The sequence below is a fragment of the Xenopus laevis genome, chromosome 1L (genome assembly GCF_017654675.1).
Source record: "Xenopus laevis strain J_2021 chromosome 1L, Xenopus_laevis_v10.1, whole genome shotgun sequence".
In the NCBI taxonomy this organism is placed as follows: domain Eukaryota; kingdom Metazoa; phylum Chordata; class Amphibia; order Anura; family Pipidae; genus Xenopus; species Xenopus laevis.
The window spans coordinates 151049911-151072294 of record NC_054371.1 but is presented as its reverse complement, the minus strand read 5'-3'; the positions used below and the strand labels follow the sequence as shown (position 1 = coordinate 151072294).

Here is a 22384-nt window from a genome sequence, read left to right as displayed (position 1 = left end):
CCTTGGTTCCCAGATGAGCCGAAGTGCATGGGATTAAATAGCAGATGGTGGTCCATGCCCTGATCTGGAGCAAGGGAACTTCCATAGAAAGGGAAGGTGTCTTGCCCCATTCCTAACCCCTGATGAAGCATTAGGACATTCTGCATGTGCTTTTCACTGGTCATATGAATACGCAGATTTCGAGAGATGTTGGTTTCGTAATTGCACACTTTGCAGTGCCATGATGCTTTCTGCTTTAGTTGCCGGTCAGGTGGTGAAGGCTGGCCAGCCTCTCCCTGGCCAGTATTAGCCACTGGGGATGCCAATGGAGGGACTGCAGCATTAGGTGTTGTGCCTGGCCCCTGGTAGCTCTGTAAGTTGGCCAGATGTTTGTCAGACTGCATGTGTATTGTGAGATTGCCCTTGGTGGTAGTTGAGTAGTTGCATGCTTCACAGCGGTACGGCTTGTAGCCACAGTTGTAGCTCTCGCCACGGGCCAGACGTGGATGCTGCTGCCCACTGTGACAATAAGAACAGTGACTTTGGCTCTCTGGGTGCTTTTCCTTCATATGGACATCCAGCGTCTGTTGGTACTTGTAATGCCAGTTGCACTTGGGACATTTCAGTGTTTTGCAAGAATTGCGGGAATGAAGGAGAGAAAGCTGGCCCTGGAGAGAAAGGCTTTGGAATGGTTGGGGGCCTGAGGTTGCTGTGCAGTCATCAAGGGCCTGAAGCCCACATTCAGTGTCTGTTTGGTCCCCTCTCTTATCAGTGCCAGGGGCAACTCCTATCTGAGGAAAGGAGCTGGTCATCATTGGGCCATAGAAACTTTGGTTTGCAAGTAGCTGTTCAGTAATATCAGTGGGTTGGGAGTTTCGGGGAGGCCTTTCTTCTTCCTCAACATCCTCTTCACCTTGTGACTCTGTTTCTGCTGGGTTCAATGAGGCTCCTCCATTCTTTTCATTCATGTGGGCCTTGGAATCTTTGGCTTCAGTTAAGTGGGGTGTTCCAGCAGGATCACAGCAGTGAAAGCTTAAGGACGATTGGCGTGCTAGGCCAAGAGTGACAAAATTTGTTTCTGGATGAGTAGCTACTTGGCTTTTGGTTATTATATCTGGGATTTGGGAAGTTACATCCTTTGATTTTCCTGATGGTTCTAGAACAGTTTGGATCTTTTCTAAAAGTGAGGGAGACCGATCCCCTAAAAGAGCTATATTCTCTGGTTCCTGACCAGCTTCAAGTGAGCTGTGATTTATTTTTGGTTCTATTAGGCTAAGAAATAGCTGTCCACTAGAGCTGTGGATAATACCAGATGTCTCTCCCATTTCTAAATGATCTTGATATGGGTGTTCCAGTACATGGATGTGTGATGCGTGCCACCCAAACTTGCTGCCAGACCTAAAGGTAAGCTGACATGGGAGGCAGATAAACACACTTTCCACTATCTGGGTCCTTTGGGAGCCTCTGGTTAGTTTGGGTGTCTTGTTGGTTTCCTGTCCTCTCTCTACCACCTTGTTTTCTTTGGGTTGGTCTTGGATTTTAGATGAGGCACCAGACACCAGGTGGTTGGGATTGGCTGCCCCAGCTGAGGTATGTTGGGATATTTGGTTAGAGCGTATGCCTTGGTAGGTGGCGGTGAGACAGAATGTAGTGGGAGGGGTATAGGGCAACACTGTGCTGTTCAGGGAGTCCTGTGGTGACGCTGAGGAGGGTATTGTTTGGTTCTTTTTCCCCTCCCCTTTCAGGAGGTAGACATATCCGTCACCAGAGAACAGCACACGACCCAGTAGGGGTTCCCCCTCATCCTCCTCTTCCTCTTGGCAGTTAGACTCTACAGGAGTTCTGAGCTTTGGCAGATACGTTGGATGGGGACTAGTAGCTACTAGAAGGGAGGACTGTGAGGTCGAGGGTTGGGGGCTAAGTGCCTGATAACTTCCTCCAGTTGTGGAAGCTGAAGTTGAGGTGGAAATGTCGAGGGGGGGAATGGGGGGCAGAAGAGAGGTATCTTTGGTGGCTTCTGGGCAAGGGGTGAGAATGAGGTCCAATGGCCATGAGCTTCTCTCATCCTGCCCGGGAGAGGAGAGGAAGCATTCACCAGCATCCATGGCGATATGTTAGAAATACAAGAGTCATCTCACACACAGCCCTGTGGAAATAAAAAAGGCATAATGTAAATGCCAAGTGGGTAAGACAATGCTGCTGATATTCTTTGTCAGACAGACAGTTAATAAATAAAGATCACCATTTTTTGGCAGATCTGTGTCCATTAGTTAAAGTTAATTACTGTCCAGTTTCTGGCAAAATAAGAGTAAATTAACACTCTGAAAGTCACATCACAGACAATAAATTCTAAGAAGCTAGATGTTCTGTGCAGGGGAGAATCGTTTCTGACAGTCTGTGGCACGAGAGGGGTTAATTGCCGGTCACCTCAACAAGACTAGACCACTGGTTTTTGTTTTCGTTTAATAAAAAGCTTAAACTATCTATCACTGCTTGGCTGGTTTGTATGGCTCTTCTGATCTCTCTGGTAGGGGTGAGGTTAATCAATATTTTGCCCCTCTCTCCTCCCCCCCTTGAGTCCTTATAATTCTGTTCCCCACAGAGTCAGATATTGAGGTGATTAAAGAGCTGTGAGCCTGAGCACATTAGCATGTTAATGAGTATGGAAATTATTAACTAAAGAGTTTCATTCTACAGCTTAGTAGAGGAGGGGGTAGGGAAAAGCCGTGGAGTAAGTATGGGAGCGAAACAGCAAAAGAAATTAAGGAATAAGCAAACACTAAAGAATTAATATTTCTGTTATATAGGCAAGTCTTTAATATTTATTTTAAAAAAATCCTAATTTAGCTCAGTTAAATACAATCTATTTATGATCGCAAGCAGAAGTAGACGTTTGGTTTTAACAACCTGAACTAACAATACCAATCATAGAGGCCAGGACTGGACTACAGAAATCATTAAGGGTAGGGATGGATTTCAATACAGTGAAACCATCCAACAAATAATAAAATCAAAGCTATCAAACACGGCAGCAACACAGCAATAAAACATTTAATATCATCATAGCACTGACATACCCATAAAATAATAATCACTAATATTAACTGTTGTGGACCAGTTATGCCAACATCAGAAAATATAATAAACAACAACAATCTGTTAGTATAGTCAGTGCACCAAAAACAATCAATGTCACTAATGTCAAATAACAGACTTGTCAATAAAACCATAACCAGAACATTTAACAATATGGCCCACAGTCATAACCAGTCAATAAATCTGTTAAACTAAACTAAATTCACGTATATAGCTATTACTGTCTATTACAGTCTAATAAATCAGTACAGACATAACCAAATGATACAGAAATAACCTACTAAAATTCATAGTAGTGGTGTCTTCTTAAACAAGCCAAAAAGACATAGTAATTCAGGGTATAAAATATGAACATCTAAAAATAGATAATGGGCTCATTCATAGGACACACTTCTCTCATTGCAGCTGGCCTGTATGTAGTGTAAATCACATGTACGTACAGGAATCGGTGGAGCTACTGAATACATAGAAGATACCAGAGTGAAATAATCACCATAATCTGATTCGATCAGTAACATAAACTGCAGCATGCTGTAATTTTAGTTCAACGGAATATATGTCCGATTCGGCATATGTTAGTGTTTGAGTACCACTGTACCAATGCCAGGTCTGACTTCTGATTTACTTTACAGACCATCTGTAGAGTGGACAAGCCCTAAAATTAAACCCATGAGGCCTCATTTATGAACAGAACACAAAATTCTTTATGCAGGTTATTACTCAGCATGTCAGTTGGTTTAAGGGGCAAGCATGGGATTTACTATATCTCCCTCTGAACTAAAAGAAAAAAGACATCGGGCAGCACTGGGAGCATAAGAGAGGAAATCATGCTCCTATAGCATGTTTGCCAACTGTCTGTCATTTTTATTTTCAGTCCCTGGATGGCACATTGTTGAAGAGTCGGCAGAAATGTTGCCTCATGGTGGAAATTTATATTACGGATTACAGTGTAATTTAAATGATAAACTGAGACAGGCTTCACCCTCTTCAAATAGAACAACAAATGGAGAATACTGGGGGAAAATTATAGTACTGACCTAAAGAATGGCAAGTGCACCTGATCCAAGGCAACCCCCCTTAAAATAGAACAAATGAGCACAAAAAGTAAACTGTATAAGTTTGCAGTTATTAGCGTGTTCATACTATATTACTATATGCTCTTCTGTATTTATCTAGCTTTCAGGGAAAAAAAACATTCATAACTGTATTTTAAATATATGTGTTTATGGGTTTTATTTTGGTTAAGTAGTGCTGTACAACAGAAAGTACATGCAAATACTAAGTTCAAGAGCAACCTGTTCATTAAAGATTCTGCTAAAACAGTGTCCATATGCCGAATCTACATTTTTATTTTTTTTGCCAACTTCCTGTAGACACATGATTTTCAAGCCCCTCTTAAATATAAGGAATGCAAAAAAGCATTTTGATTTCCTCGGGCCTAAGATTACCACAAATGTAGCTAAATCGAGTCTGTCCCTTTTCACTTTGTAGCTCCGGACTTCAAATGATCACCAGTTTCTTAATCTTGTGGGCCTGCCGTTAAAAATCTATGCTGTAGATCCAGAGACCCAGAGAAAATGACTTACCTACAACAAAATTAAATCAGAAAAGTGAAATAAGGATATTCACAACGACACTGGGTCGGGCTGGAATATAGAGTAACATCAGATGAGCTATAGAGTCTATACCCACACAATTGAGTCACTACAGAGAGGTGAATTGGAATTGGAAACACATAAAAGCCACTGAGAAAATACAGAGAGCAACATATTTAAACATAAAAATGGCATATGGAACCAGGAGGAAGACAACCAAAGACAAAACAGGAGGAGGCATTACAACAGACAGCAAAGTAAATGCAAGGAGAAAGATATTGAGCCAGACATGTATTGGGTTAAATGGGTTAAAAGTTAAATGTTCAAAGAGACAACACAGAGTAGAAATGCCAATAAATACTGAGAGAGACTGCAGAAAGAACACTGGGACTATGATAGCAGGAGATAAAGATGTTATCTATAGACACCAATGGAAAAATCAGTGAAGAGATGGCAAGGTGGAAATAGAGAGGAATATTTTAGAGAGACAAGAAAGAGCGAATACATTAAATGAAGATGATTTAGAAAAGTAAGAAGAGGATTCTAAAGAGGAAGATTTCACAGAGGAAACCATAGAAGTAACAGAACAACTAAGTAAAATGGCCAAAAAAGACAGATATCAAAAAAAAACATATGGAAGAAGAAAAAGAAGTTCAGAAAGACAGAGGAGAGGTTTAAACAGAAGGAGGGGGCTTTCCAATATCTTATTTCTTGAGCATCCAAGAAATAAGCTGAAGATAACTAACTTACTTAATCATTTTATGGAGCTGCATGAGAGTTAATAAGTGAATCCAAAAAAACATCACACACAGTACTGAAGGTAATAATAAGGACAAAAATAAGTGAATATATCAATCACAGGAAACTGGTGCACTCCAAAATGATCATGAAATGCCTAGGTGCTGGTTAAATGAAATTATTCATCATACAAACAAAAAGAACCACACTCACAGGACTTCCTTGGTGAAAAAAACAAAATTTATTTTGACGTTTCGGCTTAAGTTGTAACGTAAGCCGAAACGTTGAAATAAATTTTGGTTTTTTTCACCAAGGAAGTCCTGTGAGTGCGGCTCTTTTTATATATATATATATATATATATATATATATATATATATATATATATATATATATATATATATATATATATATATATATATATATATATATATATATATATATATATATATATATATATATACACACACACACATTGTTTTAGTAAAAGGGCAAGATTAGTGGGTTGATGGGATCAGATCGGTACAATGATGGGCTGTGTGAGGGAAGCAAAGTCTGTTTTAACTAGCAGCGGCTGAATGTCAATCTGAGCTAGTGATTAAAAAGATAATGGAAGGAGGAGAAGGTCAGTGGATTGTTAGGATGGACTGAAAAGAAGATAACCCACATGGGCAACACTTAATTAAAAGTGCTGGAGGCATCACAAAGCTGCAAATAATGGTGGAAGAGGGTGCATGCAGCACACATTTGACATATTACCCACAGGGGATTGAAATAATAACAAGAGAGAAGCCAGAAAGAACACAAGGGGGAAAAAAAAACAAAAGAAAAATGCATGACCACGAAGATGTTCAAAAATAAACAGAGAGGGAGAGGAGAAGTCACAGAAGAGCACAATATATTTAGAGACAGAAATATCAGTTGTAATAAGAAAATAGTATCTGGAATGGCAGAAACAAACGGGATATTCTAAGAGTCAGGGGAAAAAAACTGTTATTCAGAGAGAACCCAGAAATCAGATATGAGAATAGAAAATCCCAAGTGACAGGGGAGGGACAGAACAGAACAACAGGACCAAAAACACAGCAGAGGATAAAGAGAAGAGAAAGAGCAACATACTCTGAAAAGCAGCAAGTAGGAAACAGAAGAGCACAGGAAGACATCCAGAGGGACAGCAGAGGAGGGGGATGAAGAAGGATGGAAAAATCAATACAATGACTTTCTAACGGTGTGTTAAGAGAGTGAGGTGTCGACACACTGTCTGTGCACGAAAATATGAGCTCCCGATAGATATACTGGCAGTGCCTGGCAGCTTTTAGCCGGTATTGGCCTTATGTTCATATATATCTGATTGCAGTATAGGTTATTGTGTGCCTTACACAATATTAAAAGGGTATTATCTTGCCTATGTGCTGTCCAACATGTGCAGTGAATATGCATTTCTTATGTGGGTGTTTTACATTTATTACTGCATTTTAATATGTCCTCCTTTGGTTACATATAGCGGGGAAAGCACAATAAATAGTGCTCTGCTGCAGTGCTTGCATATTTACAACAGTGTTGTCCAACCCTGCTGCTGTTGATATATAATTTGCAGCCAAAGGCAGTGCTATGATTGCAGACGTTGTATTTTTAAACCCATCCATTGATGTATCCTGGCACTCATTGGCTTACTGTTAAGCTCATCATTTTTACAGACACCATCGCTTTGTTGCATGCATTCAGGTAGGCTGATGATGAACAGCTGATTTTGATGAAATAAAAGAAGGATTGAAATATTTGCATCTAATTTGATATAAACAAGATAGTATGCAGAACCTATCTTTGCTAGGCCTGCAGGCAATCTACATCAGGCTAATACATTCATACTAGTAAATGGTAGGCCTACAACCTGCCTTATGTTTTACTGGACAAGCAAGTAAAAATTATGCCTGATGCCAATGCCATTAATAGATGATATTTAGGAAGTACAGTGTTTTCCAGAAAAGGTAACAATGCTAATGAATCCTGAGAAGTAGCTACTTTATGCCAGAGGCCCATGAGGCAATGATTTTATACTTATTGTTAAAACTGCAGAGCGAAGATGAATCCTTTCAAATATAAATAGTCTAATCAAATTTTTCAAAAAGATTGCTTTTTCTCTGTGATAACATTACCCTGTATAGGTAACTTAACTGCATGAATCCATATTGCTGGCAAGACAATACCCAAAACCCTATTGGGTTTATTTAGTGTTTGATTGATTTTTGCAGACTTAAGTCATGTTAATCCAAATTAAATAAAGATCAATTATCCAAAAAACCCAAGGTTTCAAGCAGTTTTGATAATAGATCCTATAACTCTAAATATTACAACCTGGCACTCGTTCTTACAATAAAGGCGCATTTAAATTAGATATAGATTTATTCTGGGAAGCTGCATGTGCTACAGCTGCCAGTGCTGAAAATGTGAGAATCTGTAGCATGCCTGATCTATACTCTTCAACTGATATTAAAAAAGCAATGCTAGTACTGTCTTGTTTAATCAAACAGCAGACTCCAGCAAATTACCATCTGGAATGAAAGGGTTCTGGAATCTCTGCTTTCCATTTGAACAGAGTAACAACTATCACCCAATCTGTCCACCGGCAGGATATATGAAATTAAACATAGAGGCAAATAACCTGGAAGCAAAGAACTGGAAATGCAGTAGAGGAGAAAAAAATCAAAAGCCAAATGAGAACCCTAAAGAGATACGCAGATACTGCATACAAATAAAGGGACAGGGGGAGTGGAAAATGAGAGGGAACAGAGGGAGACAGAGGAAGACAAAAGCAGAGTGACAGAATGAGTCGGAGATGGTTGGGGGCGGAGAGAAATGCAGAAGATCGCAGAGAGACAAAGAGAGCGAGGAGGAAAGATGTAAGAGAGAAATAAAAAGAGAGGAGGGCAGTTAGCCTTGTGACGCAGAACAATTACTCCTATGTCTGTATGTAAAGAATACACCTGAGTGCGTCAGGCAGAGACATGCACATGGCAGTATTGGTCACCTAGCTTGACAAAATTGTATTTCTGTGTATATTTTACAATTCAGGCAAAAAATTGCATTTGACAAAAAAGGTCATATTTTTCTTTTGAGTCTGCTTAATACTGCTTTGAGAATAAGGTTTAGGGAACACTATATACACACACATATTATATATATAAATATCTATATATATATATATATATATATATATATATATATATATATATATATATATATATATATATATATATATATATTAGGGATGCACCGAATCCAGGATTCAGTTTGGAATTCGGCCAGGATTCAGCCTTTTTAGCAGGAATCCGAATCCTAATTTGTATATGCAAATTAGGGGCGGGGAGGGAAATTGCGCGACTTCAAAACAAGGAAGTACATTTTTTCTCCTATTCTATTCTCAGTACTTCAGTTCATATTATGTCCCATTCATTAAAAGTGTGCTGTAAGCTATGTGCATTGTACAGCTTTCATGCTAGTAAATCTGCGTGCACAAAATGGACATCACACAGAAAATTTGCACATACATAATTCATTCCTTGCCTTAACATCTTCAGGTACAGAGTGTTATGGGAATATGTGTAAAGCAAGCATGTAAATGAATGTCATGTGTGCATGTGGGGTTATTCATGCTGGAAAAGTATGATGTGGGGAATGTTCAGTGTAGGAGTTTGGCCACTAGAGGGTGGCAGGGTCCTGTTAATTGTATACTGTAGTGTAATTTTTATACCTGCCACCAGAGAGAGGAGTATCTCAAGGGCAGTAAAAAGGGAGGAGAGGTCTGTTGTAGGCAGGTTTGGTCCAGTGAAGAACAGCTGCTGGAGGAGAGAAGCCTAGCCCTGAACAACAGGTGACAAGTTCAGCTAGTGATTGGAGAGTATATGTTATAGGGTGCACCAGGTGTACCAAATAGACAAAGAAAAGCAAGAAAGGGCAGCTCAGAGGCCCAGGAGATTAGTGGAAGCAGCCTTTCTGGTGAATACCCCACCAGTCAGGGATACAGGGATAGTGAGCAAAAGCTGGAGAGGGGGGACCACAGGCCATAGCGATCATGAAAATTCCTGTCTGGAATAACAAGGGGACACCAATGATGACTGTTGGTTTGTTGAGGGCAGGAGCTGAAAGTGAAATCCCAATGAGGGCGGTGGGACAGAAGTAGCCTCAAGGTGTCAAGAAGGTAATGCTGTACGCTAACTCTATTGAGAAATTGGGACACTGGACCGCTGGCATTGAAGACTGTGTGGGCTCTGGTGTGCCGTGTGGGCAACAAACGTTGGGAGTTTTGAAAAGAGCTGCACGTCCATGACTATAGCCATGCCTATACATTCTGTATATCAGTTCAGGGTCCTTCATTATAAATGTGATTTAGGTCTTGTCATTCTATTTCCTTAATTCTCACAGAGAATCAGTATCATTCCCCTTGCTGTGCATTATTTATTTTTATTCCTCTTACCCTCCATTCTTACTGTGCATCAGTACCTGGAATCTCCTACACCCTTCATCTTCACTGGGTATCAGTTCAGTTGTTACTAGCATAAGCTACTCTGATCCCTCCCTTCCATCCATTTGCACTGTGCAACACATGGCCTTTATTCCTCCTCTTCACTATGCCCCTTTATCCTTACTGTGCATCAGTTCCTCTAAACCCCTACCCCACCATTCAAAATGTATATTAGTTCCTGTCATTCTGTTGCCTCTATCCAGCACATCAGTTCTCCTTCATACCTACTGTACATCAGTTATTTTTATTCTATGTCCCCTCTTATTTCACTGGGCACCATTTTTATCTTGACTCCTCACTAACTCAATTGCAATGTATTTAGCCACACAGGGTTTATGGGCTTATGGCCTAGAGTTATTTATGTTTTAGAATAGCAGGAGATTATTACTATAAAACTTTCCCTAGAATTTCACATTGTACAAGTGCAAATAGAAGTAACAAGCACATACTATTCCAGCCCACATGAGAAATGTATATATGGTAGGTGCCCAACCCCATTTTTCTGAAATTTAAATTAGGACTTCACTTTGTACAATTCACAGAAATAGGGATGGAGTATCTATCACTGTTTGGCCCCAGAACATTTTTATTAGCGTTGCTTCCTGTTTTTCTATATATACTGCCTTTTGCCAATATATTACAGCAAAGGTTTGTTGCACCCTCAACAAATCATTATGCTTACATAAATAAAATGGGATGTACAGAGTTTAAAAAAACAGTATGAATTAAAAGATGAAAATAGACCCTACTAAAGAAGAAAAATAATTTGCACCTTTCCACCTTCACCTGGACCATATACCTGTGTTCATACAGTATGTAAATATAACTTTTATTATTAAAAAAGAAAAAAAAATAACTTCCACCCACAGAAACAACTGATTTAAAAATTGTGATATATGTCTTTCTGAAATACCCAGACCTTTGACCATTAAGTAAAAGTGTTTGCAGCACATGAGCTGTAGCTATACTCCTACTCTTGGGTCGTCTCGTCTGGACCACCTAAACATGGTATTCCCAAGTGTTTCTGCCAATCACTTGTTTTAATGACATGACTGACTCAGTAACTAGAACTGAGTTAGAGTGATTCAGTTTAAATTAATAATGAATACATTTTTGTAATACTTAGAAAATTTCTGGTTTACTTCTAGCAAAGATAAATGGGTCCAGGCGGAGGTAGGATGTTGCAAATTATTAGTTTCCTTAATGGAGATCTGTTTTTCTATATTATTCCACCCTGTCAATATACCTGTTTGCTGGACAGCTTCCCATTTTCACTGTTCCTGCTCTCACAATTGTTTTACATTATCTTCCACTTACTCGGTGGTGACTGCTATCCTCACTGTGCATCAGTCATTAACATCTCATGTCCCCTTTATACTCACCATGAATCAGTTCCTCTAATCTCCTGTCCACTTCACCCTTTCTGTGTTTCAGTTTCTCTTAGCCCATCCATTCATTTTTACAATGCACAGGCTTGCCTTATTTGTCGTCTTCTCCTCTAGGCATATATTCCTCTGACCGTACAGTATAGGGACATTCCTTTATGTAGCCCACCAGCTTTCTATATATTGTGTATTTCTCAATATTGCTACACATGTTAACTATGCTGCTCCACTGCATCCCTATACTTTCCTGCTAAAGTTGTATTTAGGTACTTCTGTGTACAAGTGTCTACTATCCTTTTTATTAATGCCCCATAACAGAGAGATCTTAATAGCATTTATATATCACTGTGTAGTTGGGTGCCTCCATATGTATATATTCCGTTTTCTAGCCATCTCATTCCATCTCTACCTTCTTCTACACCTTTTTCATTGAATATTTATATTTGTAGGTCCTCATATGTTTTTTGAATTACACTTTTTAAATCCCTTTCTCCATCAAATTTCTTTCCTCTGGCTACTACTTTCTTTTGTGACTGTCCCATTTCTTCAGTATTCCACTACAGTTCTGTTTATATCCATTTGATGAATCGTTTTTCTCCCCATACTGTATAATATAACCTCTTCCTTATATGTATCAGTACAGTCTGCATCTGTGCTCTGTGTCCTGCTCCTTTCAATGCTCCTTCTATATCATTCTGCATCTCTATTAATATACAAATCTATATACTGTATGTACTTATTTAAACTGGACCCTATTTGTGTTTTGGTCGCTGTTCACATGAACCCTTACTTTTCATATCTCTTTTTGTCTAGCCATATGCACTTACACATATATTTTATTTTCGTTAACCTTCTACCCTATTTATGTAAATCCTACTCCTTTCTTCCACTGTGTTTATTTCTCTTTTGGTATTTATATTGCACCTCTCCATACACAGATCTGCCTCTTTTTTATCTCTACCTCTATATGTAGCTGTGTTTCTCTGCATACATTATATGCTTTTCTCTTTTTATCTGCACATCTCTCCCACCCACACTGCCTATACTCATCTGTCTTACCAGATGAAATGCTTTCCTGCCTATATTTCTCCAACCCCCATGTATATGTTCTCTCTCCTTATTCCCTAGCTTCTTTCTGTTCATTGCTTTTTCAGTGCATTCCACTATTTGATTCTTTCTATTCCAACATAAATACATCTTCCACTCTCTATATCTACTGCTCTGTCTCTCTAGTTTATTTTGCATCCCTGTATAACTGTGGCACAGTTCCCCTTTGCATCTCTATGTGCTAGTACCAAACAGGTTCCTTTTATATCCTTTTATCTGTACATGTCTATACACTGGTATACATTAGTATTTTTTCTTTTGACTATACATTGTGGTTTGTGTTACCAGAATAAAAAGTGTTCTTCACCTCAATAAATATAACATCAACAAACAAAATCCATCAATCAGACAGATAATCAGACACGCAAAGCTTGTGATGTCACAAACCATTTGGGGCAGGTGTGAAGGACTCTCAGGCCGCTGACGTTTCCCTGTGTCTTTCATTCACTTTGACCCCAGTACCCCCACCATTCTCTGTCCTGGGTTTACCTATAAAAACCTCAGAAATGCAATAAAGAGGAATGTGTAATGACTACACAAAGATATTGTGTCATTACCTATACCTCCTTCCATGTGCTATACATATGTAAATACAAGATCCCAATATTTTACACTCACACATTTATATTAAAAAGAAAACATTGGTCACACCTCTTTGATTCCACATAAATGCTTACATGCACATATGATATGTGTATATGTGTGCATCTGTAGGTATTATACACATATTTGTACTGGATAAAGTAATTGTTCATTACATTACAAATGTTTTATATAAAGTACCCTTACCAAGCTGTAGACTAAATATTCCATATTAATATATTAATACCTTTATGTTTCTTTGAATTCCTGTTCATAAATACTTATACACACACAAATATACGTGTATAAGCACACTTGCTGAAACCGATCTATTATAAATGTCTGCCATATTCATATGTGTGTGTGTGTGTGTATAACAATATATGAAAATACTATTGTCTATATGAATAGGATTTCCAGTATATATGACTCAGTATTTAAATAGCAATGGTTAGCCCTCAATCAATCGCCTTCTGACCCACAAGCCACAAAAAGAGTGAAAGAGGGAGAGAGACAGGGGGAGAGAGACGAAAAGAGAGAGAGAGGGAAAAAAACAGAAATAGATTGTAAAATCAATGCTACTTACAGCTTAGCTGGTGCGAGAGGATAAAGCTGTGTCTGAGGGATGCTGAGGAGGCGGTCTCTCTCTTTCTCCCTCTCCCTCTCTCTCTCTCTCTCTCTCTCTCTCTCTCTCTCTCTCGGGCTTTCTTGCTCCCCCCTTTACAGAGGGAAGATGAAGACTAGGAAAAAATAAATCAATGTCTTTGTGGTGTGAGGTACTTTCTCTGTGTGGACAGGGCTTTTCCTATTGATTTACAGTCTCCGAGACACCTCTCTCTCCCCCTCTCTCTCCCAGATCCATTCACAGACAGCTCCTCTCTCTCCCTTGCACAATGGAATAATCAATACACGCACACACACACAGCACAGTGCTGGGAGACTGAGCAGGTGCAAAGAGAAGCAGTCTGGGAGAGACGCTGGGAAGAACTAGATGCTCAGTTTTGGCAGTGAAAGGGTGTAAGCAGAGGGAGGTGGCAAAGGGACAGTTCAAAGGAAATCAGAGGTGTCAATCTAGAGCCAGAGCATTCACCTTTTCAGTTGAAACTCAGGAAATAGTAGAGAAGCCACAGAGATGGTTAGAGTATTGAAAGGGACACAGAGGAAGAGAGATGGGAGCGGGGGGATCAAATAAAGGAAACAATCACATATTAAATAGCCAACCAACTGTAAAAACAATAAAAACATGTTATGAAAATATGTGACAGGCTGGTAAACATATAGGTCAATTTGAAAGCTTTAAAATAGATCAGGTAATGTTATGGTTCTCGATGCTAATGACAGAATGAGCGCTGGTTTTCTCTGAGTAGGATGAAATATACTGACAGGACAACCTTGCTCTAATGCAGTAGGAATTTTGGACTGATTATTAGATGGATAAGCTACGTGCAATGTATGGGAAACAAGGCTAACCTCCTTCCAATACACAGGCCTGTGTATATAACCACAGATAGGAAATCACACAAAACAATAATCATATAACAGAGATCATTGGGTAGGCTGTGTTCAATGGACTACTTATCTGTAAGCCAGCCCAGTTATAGCATAGCACAAAGGGAGGAGTTTTTTTTTGTACTGGTAATCTATTTTCTACATCACTAGCATCTAACATGGAGAAGCTTCCATTTCAGTTTTTGTGATAATTAGCTCTAGAAATAAGACAACCATAGATTTTTCATGATTGAAACAATAGACAAAAAGTATGTTCCCTATTCACCAAACTCATGCTGAACAAGGGATATACTGCCCCTTTAATATAGGGTTGGTTTTGCATGTAATGATAATGCTGGATTGCTTTTTCATCTACATACAGACATTCTGATTAGGAATGTAGTGCCTTGTGCATAGCCACTCAGAAACCTACTTTGACCTCTGCATCTATCTAGGACATGCAGTGCGATACTTATTGCTGTATCAGGCTGTAGGAATCATGCAGTGCAGAATTTGAGCTTTTTTGGGGGCAAAATCCAACTGTACCAGCAGTGTCAGGCAGATTTATATTACTGTCAATGACAGAAATAATGGGGTGGTCCAGGCATACCATGTGCTTGTCATGACTGCACTCCTGAGTCCCAATAAAAGCCTTTATTTTCTCATTACAACAGCTCAGTGACATTTCAAGTGGCACTCCATTCAGCATGGTCTGGGCATCCAAACCTAAACAGATGCTGGCTTTTTAACACTGCATCAAAAACATAACATGAGCTTAATGCTGTATGCCTATCCCAAATGGTAGTTTTAGTTCACTGCACAAATATGTGCACAATAAGTTAATAGCAAATGTTTGATTCATATAATATAAGTGACTGTACTGTACACTGTACATTATAATTTATGATAGTCATTGCTGAGATTTTTTATAATGAAACAAAGAGAATTTAACTCCATATATTCTGGGAATGCCCTAATCTCACAGGTTACTGGCCAGTAATCTTACAAGCCTGCACCCAGATTCTAGGTAGACATATACCAGCTTCACCTACTCGAACCCTACTGTTCTGGGACGCGGAAAACACAGAAGTGACCCCCGACTGCACACTAGAAAGACACTTACTCAACGCTGCCAAATTACTCATTCCTGGTCTATGGAAATCTCCTATTCCTCCGACCCCTAAGAATTGGATATAGAAAGTCAATGAGATAGCTAAATTTAAGGAGCTGTCCACATTCACAGGGAAACAGTACTCTACCTTTAGGGATACCTGGATACGCTGGTTTCTATGGGGACACTACCCAGTATAAGCAGTTTTTGAGTTCTTAAAACATATATGGAAATGTTCAGCGGAACATAGAATTAGAATTTCACTTAGGTAGGCAATGTCCCCATGCCACATATCTCCTACATAAATGAACCATAAGGGCAAATCAAGGTCTTGTTATTGTTATGATATGCAACTCTGTCATTCACTCCCCCCCTTTTTCCCTTCTGTACCCCCTGTTCTATACTTAACTGAAATCAATAAAAATCAGTTTACAAAAAACAAAAAAAACAATCCCATTACTTTGTATGCACCAAAGATGAGAAAGTGCACTATGTATTATTAAGTTTAAAACATATTAATTCTTCCCTAATTCATGGTTTCTCTGTAATAATATGACAATGAATGTATATAATGTTTACTAATCCAACAGAGATTATTTTCTGGATTTTTTACATTTTAGGAATGTTGTTCCAAATTACAGGAATTCCCCAGGTCCCAAGTATTATGGAATACTATCCTTTTAACATCATTATTTATTGTAGTGAAGCTGTAGTTATAAAATTAAGTGTTGATGATCAAATTATCTCAAAGAAATACAAACTAAACAAATAAAATATTCATGAAATGAATACTTCAGTGGTTATTTTTCAGGCCAACATTCTAAAAGGCCAAAAATATTTAGATAAAATGATACTGTAGTATGATCAGCGGCACTCTGCCAGTGGAATAGTGCTGCACTAAACAATCTCTTAGGCTGTACTGTATTATTAATGCAATAAAAATTGCAGCCTCAGGAATAGCCCGTATCACTAAGTATCAAACATAAACACCTCAATGTCCCTGAGTGGTGTGGCTTATCAAACAAAAATGTTAGCAGCACAAGTTCTTCCGCCCTGTGGTTAAATACTGCATGATATTAAAATTTAATATAATTTCAGGTGACTTGGAGGCTGGAGGTTGTAAGGACAGGATTAGCACATTTTGATCCATACAAATGAGCTTAACTGGAGAGATTCTAAATATTACAATTTATAATCAACATTATGTAGCATGTCATAATTTGAATCTGATAGCCTTCAAATCGGTAGTAAAAAACACAGAATTAAGATACAACTATTAGAGTGTATAATCATGTGGGTACATCTTGTTGACTATATCTACGGCAAAGCACTGGGATGAAGGTTGGAGCTTCATAAATAAACTATAACAATAAGACCCATGGGTAATCTAGATTGTACTTTTTTTTAATAATGTGGCTACCAAATTAGTGTAACAGCCCTGTTTCAGCTGCCAATCAATGAGCAGTAAAAAGAAGTATCTCTGGGGCAAAGGTTATCAGCTCACATAATTACTGAAGGATGCTTATAAAAAATGCAATTAACAGTGATTGCATTTAAAGGAACACTAAACAGTCTTTTGCAGTAACATGTTGCAAATTTGCTACGGTGCAGTAAGCTATAACAACCAATTAAAATTCACATTTGATTACTCTAGTGCAGTTGGAATGATTATAATGAATGTCTCATTTCCAGCTTTGGCCAAAGCTGGAAATTTCTACCACTCAATCTCTTAAAGAATTTATACCACTCAACCTCTGCACTTAAAGGGGAGCTAAAGCCTCACAGATTTGCTTCCATAAGTAAAGAGTAATGCACAAGTCCCTTGCACAAGTACATACTTTCCCACATAAAGGAACCATATGCTGCTCAATTATGACCACAGCCCCCAAACTCCCTAGCCATCTCTTTTTTAACTCCCATTATGCAGCTGTCTGACCTGCCTTCTCATTTGTGCCATGGCCAGTCATGACGAATCTTTGAGCAGAACCACTTCTGGTGGTGATGGTAATTAGGATATATGCAAGAATCAGGCATAATGCTTGGGGGTGGGGGTCATACGTGGTGGGGAGGGTAAGTACACGACCTTAACTTGCATTGTGTATGAAATTATGGAACAACATTATCAGGAGACAAGCAGGGATAGTGATTGGTGGGTAATAATATAGTGGGTTCTGTTGATACTGGAGGGTAAATCAGCCCATTTCTTATAGGAAATTTCTGTCAATTTTCACCACATTTGCTTTTTGTTTAAGATTCATGGCAGGAGCAGGGGAGATTACACTGAAAGGAAAACCTAAATATCAAAGGATCAAAATATCAAAGGAAAACCTAAAGCCCTGCTTCAGCATAAATTTTGGTAGAAGCTTTTTGGCTAAAATATGGATAGCCAAATAAATATTGGGTCCCTTCTCCATCTGGAAAACAGTAGATAGAACAGAACTCTATTAATGGGGACATTTATCTAATGCACAGGCTGAAGAACATATGCGCAAACAGTATCCAATAAAAACATTTGTACAGCTGCCAATGTTGTATCTGGGGTTCCCAACAACACTCTTTTTCATCTTTTTGGATGCATGTGTTTCTTACACAATTATGGCAATTTGGGTTGGGTGCTGAGTTGTAATAATGTCACAATTGAGTATAGAGACCTGTGGACTCCAAGTTTAGTGAGCAAATCCAACACATTTAGCAACAATTGTATAACTAAGGGAAGTATTTCAAAAGTTATGTACAATTCACCACATCTCACCATGCTGGGATTTATAAAGCTGTGCTGTGTATAACTGGTGGTAAAAAATAACACCTGGATGTTGCACATTGGCTTTAATGGGTTATGCAACTAAAGATGTAAAAACAGTGTGTATGTTTCAGGTTATAAATCAATATGGCACCACTTGCATTAGATTCTGCCTACTGAGTTCAGAAATTGGTGGTATAAAATGAGGAGTAAGCTTCCAATACCACAGGCATGTGTATATAACTACAGATAGGAAATCACACAAAACAATAACGATTTCACAGAGATTATTAGGTAGGCTGATAAATAGCACTTTTATTTCTCTCTCCTTAACTAAGAAAGTACCAGAAAAACACCAGTTCAACAGACTGGTTTACTAGAGTGCTAAATAATCTCCCAGTCGGCCACAGCTTTGACCAAATTATAAATTATAAAGTTCATTATATTCCTAAAATATCCTTCGCTGTAAATAACATTTTTCCCATACCATCATCATAATTCAGAAGTTACTGTGGGGCCTATGTATTAAACCTCAAATTTTTCTGGCCAAGTTTTTAAAGGGTAAAATTTAAATTTTTAAAGGAAACCTTTTTTTTCTGAGATTTATTATACCCCTAAAATGCTACAAATCCTAATCTGAAAATACTCCATCTCAAACCTGTTGTTGTCTTGTAGAAGTCAATGTCATGTCCCTTAAGTATTTTCTTGACATTCTGATCTGCTCTGGATAATCTGATAAAGTTGGAGTTTTCGTACAAAAATTCTATAAATTCGAGTTTTTGCAGCGACAATTCAACAAAGTAGAATTTTTGGAGCACACTGGTACAATTGAATTGACGCACACATTTTTCTAGAAGAATTTTTGATGAGTTCAATTTGTGGTACTTTGGTTTAATAAATTGGTCCCTCATTATCTCTCAAAATATATTTAAATGTTCTACAGCTATAAAAAGTAACCTTCTGGTCCACCACAATGTTTCTGCACCAAGAGAATAGAAGTGCAGGATATATAGGTATATAAACAACCTAAGATTTACAATTTTAGGCTTGAGTGTGAAGAAAGGGCACTTGGGATTGTATATTTGGGACATTAATAGTAGAGTAATCAAGTCCAATATCTACCTAGAGACTGGGTCCTAGGCGAAAGTTCATAATGTTCTAATAGTTTAGGGCAGGGGTCAGCAACCTTTACTATCAAAAGAGCCATTTTGCCCCCTCTTCCACTAAAGAAAAATAGCCTGGAGCCGCAAAACATAACACAGATTATAAACTTTTAAAGGTTTTAACCTTTTTTTAATTTCAACTGTTACAACAACAGAATACAACAAACAGAAGTGCATTGTGTATATGCAGGGCTACTTTGAAATAAATTAAACACTGAATAGCCCTATTAAATGCTAGTGTTCTCATCTGTTTAATGTGACTTCTGTATCTGAAGCTCCATGCTGATCTTCCCTATGTTGGGGCTGTAAGATGTGACTTTGATCTTCACACAGGACTGTAGGCTCTCATTTCTTAAGTGGGAGTGATATTTGGATTTTATGAAGTTCATATTCGAGAAAATTTGCTCGCATAAGTATGTTGAGCCAAAGATGGACAGGACTCCAAATGCAGACTTTTTCATGTTCATATACGTGTCGGGAATGGCACTCCATGTTTCAAAAAAAAGTTTGTCGGGTTTGGGGAGGTTTTCGATATCATTCCACTTGTGCTCTTTAGCGAGAGTTCCCTTCTGTTGAGTGATTTCTTCAAGATCAGCTGTCAGGCTTTTGAACTTGGACACCCATAACCATAAGTCTTTATCCGCTATGTCGACCAGTTCCATTTCAAGATTGGGCTGACTTATCCTTGTGACTGCGGATATGTTCAGCAGGGATGGGTCGATGTTATGTCTTGAGTAAGCGACCCCTGTCACTCCTGCGATGACTATACATTCCTCGCACACGACAAAGCCACAAGACGGCAAAGCCACAAGACTGAGCCGCAACAAGGTGGATAAAGAGCCACATGAGGCTCCGGAGCCGCGGGTTGCAGACCCCTGGTTTAGGGAAAGTGCAAGTGTCAAAAATTGTGTAAATTTGTGTAAGTGAGAGCGTGAGTCTAAACCCACCAATTTATTATTGCTGCTCTCTGCCCTTCACTGGCTCTCATACGGATAGTATGTTACTTGCTAGTTACGATACGTAGTGATAATTCAATGCAGGGCCAGATTTACATACGGCCAGTTGCCGTTTGTGCACATGCTCAAATTTTCATCATGGGGGCTGGGGCACTGGAGATTGGCGCATGCAAAATGTTAAAAACTCATGCACATCCCCAGTGCTTCTGAGCCAATGCGGATGTGGCTGGGAAGAATGCTACCCCTAAAATCCTGCCACCCTAGGCATGGGCCTTTGTGGCCTTTCCACAAATCCAGGCCTGATTCAATGTGATTATTGCAAATGGAAGTCAGCAGCTATTAATAGCTTGTGAGCAAGGTGGACACTTTTCTTTGTAACATCTATATATAATCAAGGATTAAAGGCAGGCTATAAAATGAGGAAACTGTTCTTATAAAGAAGGTTGATTTATGACTATCATAAAGGATAGCTTTTCTGTGATTAGTGACAGAGACACTGCTGAATGTATATCTTATCTATTTAACGGATGCCTCCTTCTAGAACTCCATATTAAGAAGAAGGCCCTACTCCTATAATAATTTCTTCATCATAACTTTTTTTTACATATGGCACCATATTGTTCAGTAGTTTTTGATATCCACTTTGCATTTGCTTTATTTTCTGAAGGAGTCAGGCTACCAGTTTGCATTCAGCACAGGACAGACATTGGTTCTGACTCAAGTATAAGGACATAGATTTTTCCAGGGACAACTTTATGAAATAGAGTCAGTGTTTGCAATCTTTTTTTTTAAGACTGGATAGCATCTTTTGGTGATCGTCTAGACTCCGTTTGTATGAACACATCTACATATAATTACTGGTTCCAGCCCACACATACAACCATCGTGCTTAAAGCAGTGGGTCACTTTTAAGTTAACTTTTAGTATGTTCTAGAATCACTAGTTCTTTCTTTATAGTTTTTGAATTATTTGCTTTGTTCTTCTGACTCTGTCCAGCTTTGAAATGGTGGTCACTAACCTCATTTAAAATACAAATGCTCTGTAAGGCTACGAATGTATTGTTATTGCAAAATTGCTCTCTAGATCATACTAAAAGTAAATTTCAAATTGAACAGCCACTTCTGCTCTTTACATCTTTATTGTGACTACGTTTGCTTAACATAGAATTAAAGATATAATTAGCAAGGATTGGGTTCTATTTGAAGTGAGTGAAGGATTCTAGCAAATATTTCTCTCTCTCGTCACTTGCATCTCTATATGTTCCTGGTGGTCCAATATGTCCCTCGCATAACTACAAAATTCCCACAGCAGCCATATCCATTGCCATCTCTAATTTAAATTTTTTCTCTGTTGTTGCTTGTTTTCTCTGTAACTACATTCCTCCAATTCTTCAAATCTAAACTGAAATCCTACCAGTTGAAGATATAGCACAGTATCTCCATAGCCACGTACGGGCTTGTGCCTAGGGTTGTCACCATTTCCAGAAATAAATACCGGTCTTCCTATAAATGTATCTTTTTTCCCTATTAATAACATTGGACTCAACCATCATTTTTACCGGCCAGGCCAGTTAAATACTAGCCAGGTGGCAACCCTACTGCCACCTCAACCATAATTCTGAAACCTAACCTTGCATATTAAAATACAAGAAAAACATCTGTGATCCAAAAATAGAATATAATTGTTGCTTCTCATCATACAGAGCTTTAAAGTGTTCCAATTTGGTTTGGCTTTTGTCCAAATGCTGCAAAAAGTACTAGGATTTGGTATAATCCCAACTGAATCTTGGATTTGGTTGGCCATTTTGGTAATTTTGACCATACTACCCAACCATCTTTATAGCCAGTTGGGCGCAATTTCAGACCAATTACCCTGCCATCTTGGTGGATCTAGGGTTATTGGTTGTAACAAAAATATTCCATTG

General features: G+C 38.6%; 2 protein-coding genes across 2 annotated transcripts in view; one reads left to right on the top strand and one right to left on the bottom strand.

Moving 5' to 3' along the window:
- zfhx2.L (zinc finger homeobox 2 L homeolog) overlaps nucleotides 1-13907 on the bottom strand; it is a 45984-nt gene extending 32077 nt beyond the window's left edge. Inside the window, exons 1-2 of the mRNA XM_018259455.2 lie at nucleotides 13589-13907; nucleotides 2-2125 (exon numbers count right to left, since the gene is read on the bottom strand). Coding sequence (XP_018114944.1) covers nucleotides 2-2084 — 2083 coding nt within the window. The 5' untranslated portion in view covers nucleotides 2085-2125; nucleotides 13589-13907. The remainder of the gene's footprint in view (nucleotide 1; nucleotides 2126-13588) is intronic.
- Nucleotides 1-22384, top strand: part of thtpa.L (thiamine triphosphatase L homeolog) — a 72794-nt gene that overhangs the window by 33545 nt on the left and 16865 nt on the right. The window lies entirely within an intron of this gene.